The following is a 15,249-nucleotide window of genomic DNA, read 5'->3' on the forward strand; positions in this document are numbered from 1 at the left end:
TTCTGTTTGTCACATTTGGGCCAATAAGTTACCCAGGGGCAATGATTATTCAACTGTTATATTGTAAGTTCTAACAGAAATCCACATTAGATGTGCAGCCGTGCAGGTACGCCGAAGGTCAAAAATCAGACCAGATATGATGAAATACCTACCAAATAAAAAACAATTAATAAACATCCATGACCCATTATTGTTATATATTATAATTATATATTATATCTAACCAACATTTCTTTGTATTCAATATAGAATACGTAACTGTGGAAGATTTCCGGTTCACTACAAAAATGATTTATTTTATCTATGGGCAATTAAATGTATATTTTTTACGAATCAGGTATAGATATAATGTGGTCCAATTACCAACCACCCGACAAAACGTCAATTCACAACGTCACACTCAGATAGTAAAAATGACCAATAACTTTTGTAAATCGTTAATGCTGCAAGAACAGGATAAACAAATCAACTGAATAATATTATTTTTAATTTAATATGTAGCTATAGGTACATTAGCATGTACATTATAGTATCGCATTGTATCATAAATATACAAATAATACTATCACACTGTTATATGTATAATATATGTATCGCTAATGATCGAGTGCTAAATAACAATACAAATACAATAAAATTTACCATATTAAATGACTTTCCCTCCTTTAGTTCAAAAGAATCGAATAGGTGAAACTATAATATTAATATATATATATATATATTTAGATGAATAGTTAGTGTTCACTAACTAGTATAGGTATACACGTGCGTATTTACAGTGTTCGTCACTTGCATGTTCGTGGACGACGTTTTGTCCTTAGTATTTTCTTCTTTCCGTGTACAATGAAATCGAATTTTTGTTTAATTTTTTGTCTCGTTGGATATATTTCACACAAATCCGGATCAGCAGTTTTGGAGCCAGCACAGAGGCATCACACGGTTAAACGAGAAACCACCGTGGAACAAGATGATTACATCATAATGGACATGAAATACGATTTTATAGTGGTCGGTGCAGGAAGTGCAGGAACTGTTGTGGCGAATAGACTATCCGAAGTAAATATACTCGTTGTTAAAAAAAAATGCAATAATATGTACGTTCCAATAAATAAATTGGTTCAAATTGTATTAATATCTATCGTTTGATAAATTACATTTTTTATGGGTTCATATTATTCAGCTGATAATGAATTATAATATCATTGCATAACAACCGTAATAAGAACGGAGAGCGGAGGGACTTCGACGCCATGTCGCGAATTATGTATTAAATGTGTAGATGATGTGTAAATATTTATTATTTCTATTCATTTTTATTTTATCTTCTACAATTTAAATGTAATTACATTAAACTGTATCGTCTGTACTTTATACCGAATATCAATGATATTTTTTTAAACCCGATGGTTCACTAAATATGTCATAAATAAATTACTACTCCGACTGGTTTTTACACATCCTGATCTCAACGATGGACGCTATTTGAATATTTATTTATATATTTTACGGACAATATTGTCCAATTTCAAATACATATACAGTAATAATAATAAAAATGGTGCATACAAGTAATAATTAGCAAGGCTGGGCAAGTTAATGATTTTTTTTAACTCAGTTAAGTTAAGTTAATATGCACCAATAACAAAAAGTTAAAAATTAAAAGTTAATTTAACTATAGGTTAACTCAGTTAAGTTAAAAGTTAATACACACTTTTTGTTAACTTTTTGTTAAGTTCAAAAAAAGTTAATTTGTCTATACAACGCTTGCGTATTTAATTTTTTTCCAGCCCAAAACTAAATTATAGGATATAGTGTTAATACTTTATACAGTATTTCCATATAAGTTAGAATCAAATGATATAAATTTTTAACTTTAAACAATTTACGATACATATTTTTTTGACATGAAAACGAAATAGACTGAAATGTCTGAAATAGTGAAATATTATAAAATTAAAAACAAAATAAATTAACTTAACTTACTTCTTAAAATGAAAAATTAACTCGTTAATTTCACGTTAATTAAAAAAGAAATTTAGTAAGTTAACAGTTAAGTTAATGAAAAGCCAAATGTAACTAGTTAAGTTAAAAAGTTAAAATTAAATTAACTTTTTTACTTAAATTTAACTTTTTAACTCGTTAATGTCCAGCCTTGATAATTAGTGAATAAATACAATAACAAGCTTAGTAAACGGTTTAGCACTATACAAGAATAAATAATATATAATAAAAACAATGTAGACAGATATAGCTATATAGTATAAAAGAATAGTCAATGACTATTTACAATCATATTATAATATATTATAATCTATATGACTATATCATGTATAAACGCGAAAGATCACTCACTGTACCTATATATATATATATTATATATGCAAGACAATATTGATAACGATGACAATGAAATTATTTATGACATTTCTATTATAATCTGTAATATACACTATAAGTAATATCAATAAATAATTATGTCTTTACACTTTTGTGTTGCGAAATTCGAATTACTATGCGAGAAACCTGCAGTATACAATTTGGTGTATAATATAACTATAATAATTATTGACTATGACGTGTGAGAAAACAATATTTTTTTCGGGTTATAATAAGGCATGACTGTTTTTTATTTTTATTAGCTGGTTTGGGTCCCCCCCCCCCCACAAAATAGGAATTTTGACATGGGCCCCTTGGCCCTTACTATAAATTTGTACCACTGTGACTCATTTGTTGATTTTTGTAATATTTTACTGTCATATTATCGTATCAGGCAGGGCCTAAAATTGTGTGCAGTATAGCACACACTATGTGCAGTAGCCAATATTAAATGCGCAGTAGCAAATGTAAAAGTGTGCAGTTCTTATTTTTGGCTTTTATAAATTTTTATTTGATTAATATTCAAAATTGATTATTGAAAATTACTCATTAGCATATTGTATTTGTTTAAAACACATAACACTAAAAATAATACCGACTACACCATATTCTGGGCGGCTTATAACATAATTAGTATATTAACCCAAGCTACTTCGTTTTTAATTTTAAAATGTTTAGTCATATAACCATATAGGTAAGGCTGGGCATTAATGAGTTAAAAAGTTAACTTTATTTTAACTTTTTAACTTGACTAGTTACATTTGGATTTTCATTAACTCAACTGTTAATTTACTAAATTTCTTTCTCAATTAACGTGAAATTAACGAGTTAATTTTTTATTTTAAGAAGTAAGTTAAGTTAATTTATTTTGTTTTTAATTTTATAATATTTCACTATTTCAGTCTATTTCGTCTTCATGTCAAAAAATATGTATCGTAAATTGTTTAAGTTAAAAATGTATATCATCCGAATCTCACTTATATGAAAATACTGTATGAAGTATTAACACAATAGTTAAGTTTTGGGTTGGAAAAAAATCAAGTACGCTAGCGTTGTATAAACAAATTAACTTTTTTTTAACTTAATAAAATAGATTGCCTTGGATCGTTTTTATTCAGGGCTTGCATTTGAAAAAAAAATTCCGTTTTACGTTATTTACAATTAAAACGTTACACAATTTTTTCGGTTATCGTTATTCAGAATTAAAACGTTACACAATTTTTTCGTTTATCGTTATTCAGAATTAAAACGTTACACAATTTTTGCGTTTATTGTTATTCAGAATTAAAACGTTATCCAAGTTTTGAATTTATCATTATTAAGAATAAAAACGTTATTTTACCCAACATTTTCCAACAATCCAGTAAATAATTTACTACTTAATTTTTTCCAACATCGTTACCAGAAAAATATAATTTATTATTTTATTAATATTCAATATTGGTATAAATGGTATTCTATATACCAAACACCTAGGTATTTTATATAATTACGTTGGTACCTATACTATACCAATTATTATTTAATATTTTAATTTAATAAAGTACCTAGGAATTATATAAAATCACTACACATTATATTACCTATAATAGCAAAAATAAAACCATTAATTATTATTGTTTTAAATGTATTATACATTTATACCTAATTGATCATCAATCATTATTATTTATTTATAGTTTTATAAGTGTTAGAATTATATAGTCATTTTTACAACATTTCATATTATGTAAATATCATTTAAAATTAGACAGTAATTTATGTTTTACACATTTGCACTGATTAGTTTGACATATACCTGAAATGTACATGAAATACATTACTTGAAATGTATTTATACCTTGCTACAATTGCCTAATAAATTATAGAAATATTGAGTATAGACTATAATATTATAGTATTCCTATTACTATATACACAAATAATGGAATAAATACTAACACCAATATGTAAGTAAATAGTAATGTATTCAAGTATATATATGATACTACCCATGATAGCGTTTTTGTTTTAATATTTAGCTAGGTAATATAAATAAAACTATAAGACTACAGAGTAGACAAAGTACAGAGTGAATAGTGAATACAAAATAAGCCTATACTCTATACTTCTACAGCGCAATTATCGGGGCATTATTAATCATTATTAATATTAATAATAATAATAATTATTATTATTATTATACTAGGTATTAGCTATTGACAATTCAGTTTAAAAGTTATCAATAACTCCAAAAAAATGCGGGTAGGTAATGTCCCAGATACGGAATATAATATAATCAATTCTTAGATTTTTTTCTAAGACAAAAATAAATAGCATGAAATAAAATATATTTCTACGAAACCAATATACCTTAAATACCTTTAAATAAATGGATTTTAAATTTTCAAAAAATTTTGTTTTGCGTTATTTTTCGTAATGATATTCTATAAATTACGTTTTGCGATATTTTTTGTTTAATGATATATTATATATATTGTTAATCGTTATGTTTTGTTTTGCGGTATTTAATTATTTTTGATTATCGTTTTCCGTTATAATTACGTTTACAAATTTCAATCGTTATTTGTCAAATATAACGTTATAATCATAACGTTATTATAACGTTTGCAAGCCCTGTTTTTATTATAACTAATTATTAATGAATAGCAAAAACAATTATGTAATGAAGTTATGTGTGGCATGTGCACTACTAGGTCTATGTTCATTATTTTAAAATATTTTGGTGTGCAATTAGGTGTTCAGTAGCAAAATAATAATAATAATTGTATGCCCTGCAGGAATAAGGTAGAATAAGTCATTTCGTGTAACATTATTAAAAGTCTCGGTAAATCTTTAAAAAGGTAGTTTTCTTGTTATTCCAACGATGTACTATCTAAGCACGGTCTGAAGAAATGCAAAGAAGTAAAATATTGTGGTTTTAAAGAAGTTTATTCGGATTTGAGAATTGTACTATGAACAAGACTATTTTTTTTTTGTTTTTTTTATCGATTTTATAAAAAATTAAATTTCAAACGAGTAGTTAATTACTAATAAGTAATAACTATGATAAGTATTTAAGACTTATATGAGTGAAGTGGTAGGTACCCCTAAAAAAATAAAAGTTAATGTCGAACATCGGCTCATCTAATGTTCTTAAGTATTATATCAACCACAACTATAGTTTTTATTTCAAAAAATTAAATCATTGTATTTGTTATTAGAAAAATATTATAATATATTAGATACATTTTAATCTTTTAAAGAATTGAAAATTTAAATCTAAAGTTTAAGTTAAACACGTAGTATTGTAAATAGGTGATCGTAGTAGAAATCGCATTAGCTTTTTGACACTAAACTAGCAATTTTTTCTGTTGACCATATTATAATGGCAGTTGGATTTAGAGTCAATTTTACTATTAAATTTCATAACGTGAAACGGTTCAACTTTAAATTTATTCAGCAAGTGTAGTTTTAAGTTTTTCTAACTCTACGAAATATCGTCGTATTTTTTTTTTGCGGGCGGAAAGAGGGTATAATTGTTTAATAATATTATATACATGATGTATATAAGTATAATTATTAAATCCTTATAAAATTCTAAAAAAAAAAATGTATATGATTCCGGTGATTAAAAAATACATAGCTGATCTGTGCAAATGCAAGTCCCTGCAAGGCCTGCTAGTAAAATAACCATAAAAAAGAATTCTGCATCTATATGGTATATTAATGTATCTGTGTATCACAATTTTCAATTTGTGTAACATATTATACTCTATATCGGGGCCCGGCAATAGCTGGGTGGCCCGTGGAGGGGAAATAACTGGACCTCCAAGAATATATATATATATATAGGTATAATAAAATGATTATATTACATCGGGATGAGCTTTATGAATTTTAGCTTCAGACACAGGAAAATCGTTAAGAATTTGAAGTGGCTTATTGTGAATAATTAAGTAATCATACTGTACATTTATCATTGGTTTTTATAGAACAATAATTCACAATGATACTTAATAAGTTTACCCTTTGATTTTATAATATTACATAATTTTAAAATAACGGACGTCAATAACTGATATTCTATTATTCATCAGCATTCATCATATTATAATTAAAATCATACAATTTTGATGTAAGTATACTTGTATAAGTATTGAGTGGAGTGGGATACTTGGACATTTTATAGATGTGTTGTGAATCTCTGTTCGTCTATAAGCTTTAGCTCTTCTTTAAGTGCTTTTAAATAGGTAAGGTTATTATAATTGGTTTAATATTAGTTATTTATGCATGACAGTTTACAGAAAATAAAATTATATTATATATTTTTTTAATGCTGGTTTCCGCACATATAATTGATAAATGTCTGTGTTGTATTTGGATGTATTTTGGCTCCACATATTCATATGGGAAACTCCGTTCTCCAAAATGACGTTTTTAAATAGTGAATATATCGTTCAAGATTAACACTGATCTCCATCCTTGAAAACACTATGCACATGATAGTTGTTCCCCATAGGAGTACGAAATTTAAAAAAAACTGGTTATTATTATATTATATTGTTTAATTTGCTTTAATTAGCTTGAACGGTATATCTAACACAAAAATAAACACATCCACCCGTTCAATATCGTTCAAGATTAATCCAGTGACATCCACCTTGAAAACACTGTGCGCATTTAAGTTGTTATCCACGAATACGAAATTTAAAAAAAACTGGTTAATATTATAATATTATATTGAATAATTTGCTTTAAATAGCTTAAACTGTGTATTCAACACAAAAATAGACACATTAGGTATGTTGACTGGGTATATTACTTTTTTCTGGCGCTTGAAAATTTTTTTTTTCAAATTATCTGGACCGCCATAGAATTTTACTGCCGACGCCTGCTCTATATCCGCATTGTGATGTCAATAACGAAATATTAAAAAAAAAAATGTCCTCAATATTTTAGTGACTATAGTTTTACTACCTATTTTAAGTTCTAGAAAATACATACGAATACAATATAAATTTACTGGCTGGAAGGCATGGAAACTCCCTACACCACTCTAATACACCATGTAAATGAAATATCGGTGTTTCTAAATGTATAATGATACACCAGTATCTCGGGCAGAGGTGATGAGCAAAATGGTGCTTTTATTATATCGTCCTTGATATTTTTTTTTTTATAATTTCCTTATTTATAACTGGAACTCGGCACTGGCTGTCAGTCGATTATTATTTGTCAAAACCGTATAAGTCACTTGTGCTGTATATTGAGTGTACTTGGTCGTTACCCTCATATTCACTTCGCACGACTATAACGTCAATATTGGTGTCTATTGTTGTAGCCGTTGTAGGTACCTATAATACCCATTATACTCTGTTCCAAAAGAGAAGACACCGCATATTTGCATAACAAAAGCGGTTCAGCCCGCGGCCGCCACGGTGTCTTCTCTTTAGGGTATATACTATATAGGTATACTATTATTATTATTAAATGCACTATACAATTTGGTCAGCGTTATACGATTAAATTATTAGTCTCAACTCTTTTGTCAGCATATAACATCTCGCTATTATTTCTGACGTACTGGTACCTATATGGCCACATATATTGTGATCTGAAGCGTATGTTATACACATATTACTTACCTATAATTTTCGGCGGTAAAAACATGTCCACGGACCACGAAAACCAAGTGAAACAATACATTGAAAAGTGATTTTAAAGTGACAAAAGCGGGTAGGCGGGTGTCACGCTCCGCTGTACAGTAGGTTACGACCAGGGGCGGACTGGTCCGGGGTGCTATAAACCAGGTAGCATCCTGCATCCCGCCCCCCCCCCCCCCCCCCCCATTCGTATTTATGATGCGGGCACCGATTACCATTTTCGGGCCCTTTCTTAAATTTAATTCTTGTTGTGATGTAGAACTCTTTCATAATTTTAGTAAGTTTAAAAAAAATGTACGGCCCCTAATTAATTTTGCACTCTGGACCAAAAGTAGCCAGTCCACCACATGGTTACAACTTACAAGTGGATCGCTGTAATGGATGGCGTTAAATTTGAACTCAATGCTATAAAATCGTTGTTTACGACAAACGATTCTGAGCGAGGACGGTCAGTCAGCCTATAATATTACTATAATAATAAGTAGGTATATTTTATGATAATAAATTATTGTGATTAAAGTAACAAATTTTAGTATTAAGCATTACATAGCATCTACTACAGTAGGTTAAATTAATTTTTGCCAAAAAAAAAATCACATTTGAAAATGTCATTGTGTGTATAAAATATGATAATATGCTCTAAACGTTTCATATATTATACTCGCGAATAATATTTTTAAATTTCCACTAAATGACTAAAATAAGAAAATTATTGTATGAGAATTTGTTAGTTTACGGTTGAATTACATATTCACCCGTATGTCTAGGATTTTTTGAAGCTCGTAAAAACTAATTTGACTTTTTGGTAACATTTTTTTTTGTTAAATGTAGGAAAACTAAAGAGGAATTTTATATTCAATTTTCAAAGCGTAGATATAAATAGAAATTTTTTTTATAAATTTCCAACTCGACATAATTTGCCTATTTTCATAATTTTGATGAATTTTGTCAGCATTTTAATTTCAGACGCTCATAAAAAATTATTATGGATTAACACTCAACGTTTTTTTTAATTTCCACTGTCATAAAATTATGAGGAACGTTGTATTACATTTTCAAGTTCCTATAAAATTATTAATTATTATTGTTGGGTATTTTAAATACTAGATATATGATTGGAAAGTGTTGTTAATTGAAGCCGGTCAAGATGAAGAACAATTTATGGATATTCCAGCAGCAGCTGGAAAACTACAGGCGAGGTCAATAAATTGGAAGTACACAACGGTCCCGATGAATAATTCTTGCCTATGTAAGTACCTATATATAATATTATAATATATATTTTATTATTACACATTGTTAATATATTATAATACATATTATATTGTCCATTATAATATCGTATACGATTATAACATGTTTAATGAACGTTAATAATTGTTACTCGTTACACATTGTATTTTGATAGGTTTCGAAGACCATCGGTGTAAATTTCCAAGAGGAAAAGTAATGGGAGGTAGTAGTGTATTGAATTACATGATATATACGCGTGGTAATAGATTGGATTACGACAATTGGGCAGGAATGGGCAACACAGGTATAAAATAAATATAGTGACCAAATTTATTCATTCATATATTATAGTATATGTATATTTTTGAAGGTAACACGAAGTCCAGTGACCTCGTATTTAAAATAGGTCATTTAAGTATTTAACTCTTCTTTTTTTTTTATATTGGTCTAGAGCCTGGCAACTATTGTATAATAGCCATTATAGCTATTGTATGGGGGTTACGGTTGTAACGGTTGCGGTACTTAGGTCATTGGGTGGTTTTTTCATCAGTGGGGGAGGGTACTGTAGGTTTTTTGGTGAACACGTGTGTTTGGTCTTGGCAGAATTTCAAATTGGGCAACCATATAGGTTTCTGCCATCGGGGGCCTGACCAGAGAGAGGGAGCCGCCCGTGGTCGAGATTCGAACCGGCCACGGTACGCGTCGGAACCGACGACGCCGTAGTCCGCTCGGTAACTCCGTCCCTCATTTAACTTTAACTCGTATTGTAGTTCAGTCGATTTCAGTTAAAAGGTTAAATTACCTAAAAAAAATGTAATCTCTTCAAATCTGGTGACAGATGATGTGCACATGCGCATGCAATAACCCTTAGTGTAACCACTACAGCCTTAAGAAACATCAAAAAATGGGTATTTCAATATTTCCTATAGCTCCTCCCGAAAACCCCGTTTCAATCCACGATGTCACTGAACAGCGACATATGTCGTGTTACCTTTTAGAGCAGGAAACACTCTGTACTTATAAATATATTTAACTGTATCTTTACATATTTGTGCCGAGCACACATTCTTACCATATGTTCCGATATTAAAGGATGGAGCTATGATGACGTTCTGAAGTATTTCATGAGATCGGAAAATTCAAACGTGTCTGACGCGGACCAAGGCTACCATGGACAGGATGGGTTGCTGTCGGTGACCGACGTACCATATAGGACTCCCGTAGCGAAAGCTTTTGTGGACGCTGGATCACAGATCGGATTGCCCATCATAGACGTCAATGGTGAAAAACAAATTGGGATCAATTATTTACAGGTGATTTGAAGTTAACGAATGGTTATAAGACGTACATAGGGAACGGATTTCAATAAAAATTTAATTTTTTTCTGCACAAAATTAGTTGCGTATATTTGCAGAGGATTAAAAAATGAAAATTTTGCGTTTTTAGAACTTTTATTATTATTGTTAGAACATTTTTTTACATTTCGGGATTTCCAAGACAAAGGTATACTAGCGTCTAGCTCTTTGATGCGACATCGCCGTGGTGTGTGGTAATGTTGTAATGTTGTGTTGGTCGCATATTATAGTCATTGACTCCACGGAAACGATACAACTAATACCTCCACAGCCGCCACGGCATTTAAAATGCCGAAAATGTGTTTGTATAGATTATGCATAGTTTACAATAATTAATAAGTCTTCCTAAAAATGATTGGTAATTAGAAAACTACAAAGCTTACCCATGTATTTTTCACCTTAAAAAAATTGACACTCTTTGCAACTTTAAAATGTATTTATTTATTTATTCAGCCAAAACAATTGCAATTAAATAATTACAATAAAATAAATTAATAATAGCCGATACGAATGCCAACTGAGCTATATAAGCTCGTATATCTGGTGTACGGAGTTCAACGATATTACAATTCGTTTAAGGTAAAATACTTATACAAATAAAAATATAATATAATTAAATAAACATAACATGATAAAAAAATCTTTAGAAACAAAAATTTACATCAGCATTACATATTATGGGTACGTATAAAAATATTATACGATATTATGTTTAGACATATTGACTTTTTATGATTTTATTGATACATACATTATCATCGAGATCACTAACTATTTTATTTATTGCCTTTTTTTATTTGATTTTTCTTCATTTTATTAATTATTCACTCAAGCCATAAGTATACTACTCTTGGGTAGTTCCTTAAAACCATGTTAACTCACGTTAAAATCACCATAAACACCGCATATATGCCTATTGTAAAAAACCTTACAGATTGTATATTTTCTAAATAAATGTTAAAAAAAAAAAAATATTGATTAATATATCATTTGGTATTTGTTGGATTGGATTTCGCATAAACTTTTTATAAGACTCTTAACTTCGTTATTTAAACTGCTGAAAATATAGTTTTCCCCGTGTAATTACAGGACAATTTCTAGAACTAGTCAATAAAGTATAATACGACGGTTTAATGTATTTTCCTGTTCTTCTGTCTATTATTTCCGTAGCATTGAGTGTAAGGTTCTGTATGGATTCAACTACAATTTGCCTAATGTATAATTTATAAACGGATAATATTATATTAGTACGGTTGAATAATTCCTCTGATGGGTATTGGGTAATGGTAGGGAGTATGCTACTTTTACAATCATTTTTTGTGTAGTGTGCAATGCATTGATATCTGTTCTGTCGGTGCCTCCCCAACATGTTACTCGAATACCTACATTATATTATTATTACCTGAGTCTTAATATTATGTACCTAACAAGTTTGCTTTTCAGTTTTTTTGTTATTCAACATAATTAATGAATAATCTAAAATCTTGTTTAATTATTTCCTAAAACCCTAGGTTAACATATCAGATATTAATCCTGTTTTTAATCATTGATAGAACCATGCAATATTGGAATAGTTGTTAGAATTATAATTATTGTTAGTATAGCCGGCGGGTACCAACAATTTGGAACTAAATTATTAAATATATATATATATAAAAAAAATATTTATATATAAATACTTTAATTTACATATTAGTATATAATAATAAAATATATAGCTATTAAATAAAAAATCATAGTGCCACTTTAAAATAATGTATTGCTCGAATATAATATTATGGTTATATTATAAATACAAAATTACATTTTTTTTTTATTATGATTAATTCAGGTTATTATCCGATCATTACAGTATATAAATAGATATTATAATGGTACAATAATAAAAACAATTTTTTTTATTAAGTGTAAGGTACTAAGGTGTAACAGGATGACTTGCCAAAAAAAAAAAATTATGCTTCTTAAACGTATGACAAAAATGGTGAAAATGATATGATTAATAAATATTAAAGAAATATACTCATGTCAGGAAATTCCCGAAAATAATATTTTGAAAAAAAGATATCACGTTCTAAATTAAATTACTCAAAAAAATATTGAAATTTAAAAAAAATTCTATAAGTCAGACCACTTGACTTATATAAATGTTTTTACCATCATAAAAATTGTTATTATAATCAAATCTGAAAATTGGCTATTTTGAACTTTTCCAAAAAATTTGAATCAAAATTTTCAGTATTAAAAAATAAAATTTTTTGTTTATATTATACGTGTAGCACAAGTGACTATAAATTAAATATATATAAAAAATTTAAAAATACTGATTAGAACAAAAGCTATTTCATCTGTCAGGTCTTCCTGTTACACCCTGTATATAGTCGTGTAACTTGAATACCTATAATGTAAGTGAATGACCATGCTATGAGGTACTTTTACTTGTTATGAAATCGTCTAGACAATAATTAACACAAACAGAATTAATATTAAAATCTAAAATCTAAAATTGTTACATAATATTCTTAACATAACTAAATAATATTGTACAAACATTGTTACAAACTTAATATCACGCGAGTACCTGTATTATCGTGTACTTTTAAGTTAAAATATAGTTTTAAGTTACAATGATTTGATAAAGATTTAAAAAAATACTTAAATCGTTATCAAACCATAACATTTGTGAATACCTACGTAATACGTTGGTTATTTTGTAAACATATTTATAATTTTTATAAATATAAATACGACCACTACACTGTAATGACTTTTTACATTTACTGTTTTGTAGCCTGCATATTATGCATTATAATTTATAGGTACTAAAATGATTATGAACTAATTTATGAACTGTTGAGCTATATAATAAAACTAATTTTCATACTTAAACATTATTTTAGGTTACTATGAAAGATGGTCGTCGTTGTAGTACAAATACAGCTTTTTTGCTTCCAACAAAAACGAGATTGAACTTACACGTGAAAAAGTTTAGCACCGTGACAAGAATAGTAATAGAAAAAGGTACAAAAAAAGCAATAGGAGTAGAATTTGTATCAAATCGCAAAAAATATAGAGTATTTGTACGCAAAGAAGTAATTATTTCGGGTGGAGCCATAAACTCGCCACAGTTACTCATGTTATCGGGAATTGGACCTAAAGAACACTTGAAAGATGTGAAAATTCCATTGATACAAAACCTGCCGGTTGGTGAAAATCTGATGGATCACGTGGCGCTGGGTAGTTTGAGCGTTTTGATTAACGATACTATTTCATTAAAACAACAGAGATTATTGAGAGATCCACTTAATTTATACAATTTTCTCATACATCATAACGGCCCATTAACAATACCGGGTGGTGCAGAAGCATTGGCATTTTTCGATTTAGACCAACCGGGGTTTACTGCGGATGGCCATCCAAATTTGGAATTACTATTAGTATCTGGTCTGTACTCGGGCGACGAATCAACGCACAAGTTGTTCGGCTTAAAAACAGATATTTACAACAAAATTTATAAGCCCACTGAAAAACTGGACGGCTTTACGGTGTTTCCGATGATTATGCGACCGAAAAGTAAGGGTCGTGTATGGTTGGAAGACGCTAACCCCTTCCATCACCCGCTGATCGATCCCGATTACTTTTCCGACGAGACGGACTTGGACGTGGCCGTGGCCGGAGTACGGATTTTCCAACAAATGTTGAAAACCGACGCGATGAAGAAGCTCGACGCCACGTTATTCGACACCCCGTTGCCCGATTGCGTTCGACACAAATTCGACACGGACGCGTACTGGAAATGCTCCGCGAGACAAATCAGTTTTACCATCTATCACTTGTCGGGCACGTGCAAAATGGGACCGGCGGGTGACCCCACGGCCGTGGTCGACCCCAGGTTGCGGGTGCACGGCATAAGCGGGTTGAGGGTCATCGACGCGTCGGTCATGCCGGAAATACCGGCAGCACACATCAACGCTCCGACGATTATGATCGGCGAGAAGGGCGCGGACATGATTAAAGAAGACTGGGGTATTGGCATATAGTGTTGATAATAATTACTATCTATAATATATATTAATTTATAAAAAAATTATTTGAACATCAATCGTTTTACGAAGAAATGTCAATTTTATTGATATTTGTTTATTACTCGATGACATCGTGCAAAGTTACGGAATCGTGTAGATTTTAATGATCGTTTATAATATTATTTATATTACATGTATGAACGCAATATAGTCGATTATGCAAATTTAATGTTTATAATTACAAATCCGCGTGGTTTGGTTTTGCGATGTTACCACTAGCTGTATATAGGTACCAAAAACTATATGTAAAAAAATAATATATTATTTTACCTAACGCGTACGTTTCGTTTTATGCGATTCGTATTATTCATACGAAAACTCCATAAAAAAAACAACAAAGATTTTAATTTTCACTTAAAAATCGATATTATGACCTTTAGTTGTAGTTTATTTCGTCATGATTAGATATTTAGATACGTATATTTCGATGCTATCGTAATAACATAATTTGTAATGCACAGTCAATGTATGTGTCACATAAGACGTAGTTAAACATGTCTCTTGTGACACGCATACATTGACTATAATATGATGCATACGGGTACATCGGGGTATAAG

At 29.6% G+C, this 15,249-nt stretch overlaps 1 protein-coding gene across 1 annotated transcript; it reads left to right on the plus strand.

Annotated features, from left to right (window-relative positions):
- Positions 1 to 843: 843 nt before the first annotated feature.
- LOC132948300 (glucose dehydrogenase [FAD, quinone]-like) lies at positions 844 to 14,871 on the plus strand. Its single transcript, XM_061018718.1, has 5 exons — positions 844 to 1,056; positions 9,129 to 9,270; positions 9,430 to 9,558; positions 10,347 to 10,567; positions 13,507 to 14,871. Exons 1-5 carry the CDS (start codon positions 844 to 846, stop codon positions 14,644 to 14,646), a joined length of 1,845 nt encoding a protein of 614 aa, XP_060874701.1. The 3' UTR covers positions 14,647 to 14,871.
- The last annotated feature ends 378 nt before the right edge of the window (positions 14,872 to 15,249 follow it).

Source organism: Metopolophium dirhodum, chromosome 7 (assembly GCF_019925205.1).
Source record: "Metopolophium dirhodum isolate CAU chromosome 7, ASM1992520v1, whole genome shotgun sequence".
In the NCBI taxonomy this organism is placed as follows: domain Eukaryota; kingdom Metazoa; phylum Arthropoda; class Insecta; order Hemiptera; family Aphididae; genus Metopolophium; species Metopolophium dirhodum.

Coding starts and splice junctions, on each gene's coding strand:
- LOC132948300 (XM_061018718.1), top strand. CDS start 844: ATGAAATCGAATTTTTGTTTAATTTTTTGTCTCGTTGGATATATTTCA. Junction 9,271..9,429: donor GATGAATAATTCTTGCCTAT/GTAAGTACCTAT, acceptor GTATTTTGATAG/GTTTCGAAGACCATCGGTGT. Junction 10,568..13,506: donor TTGGGATCAATTATTTACAG/GTGATTTGAAGT, acceptor ACATTATTTTAG/GTTACTATGAAAGATGGTCG.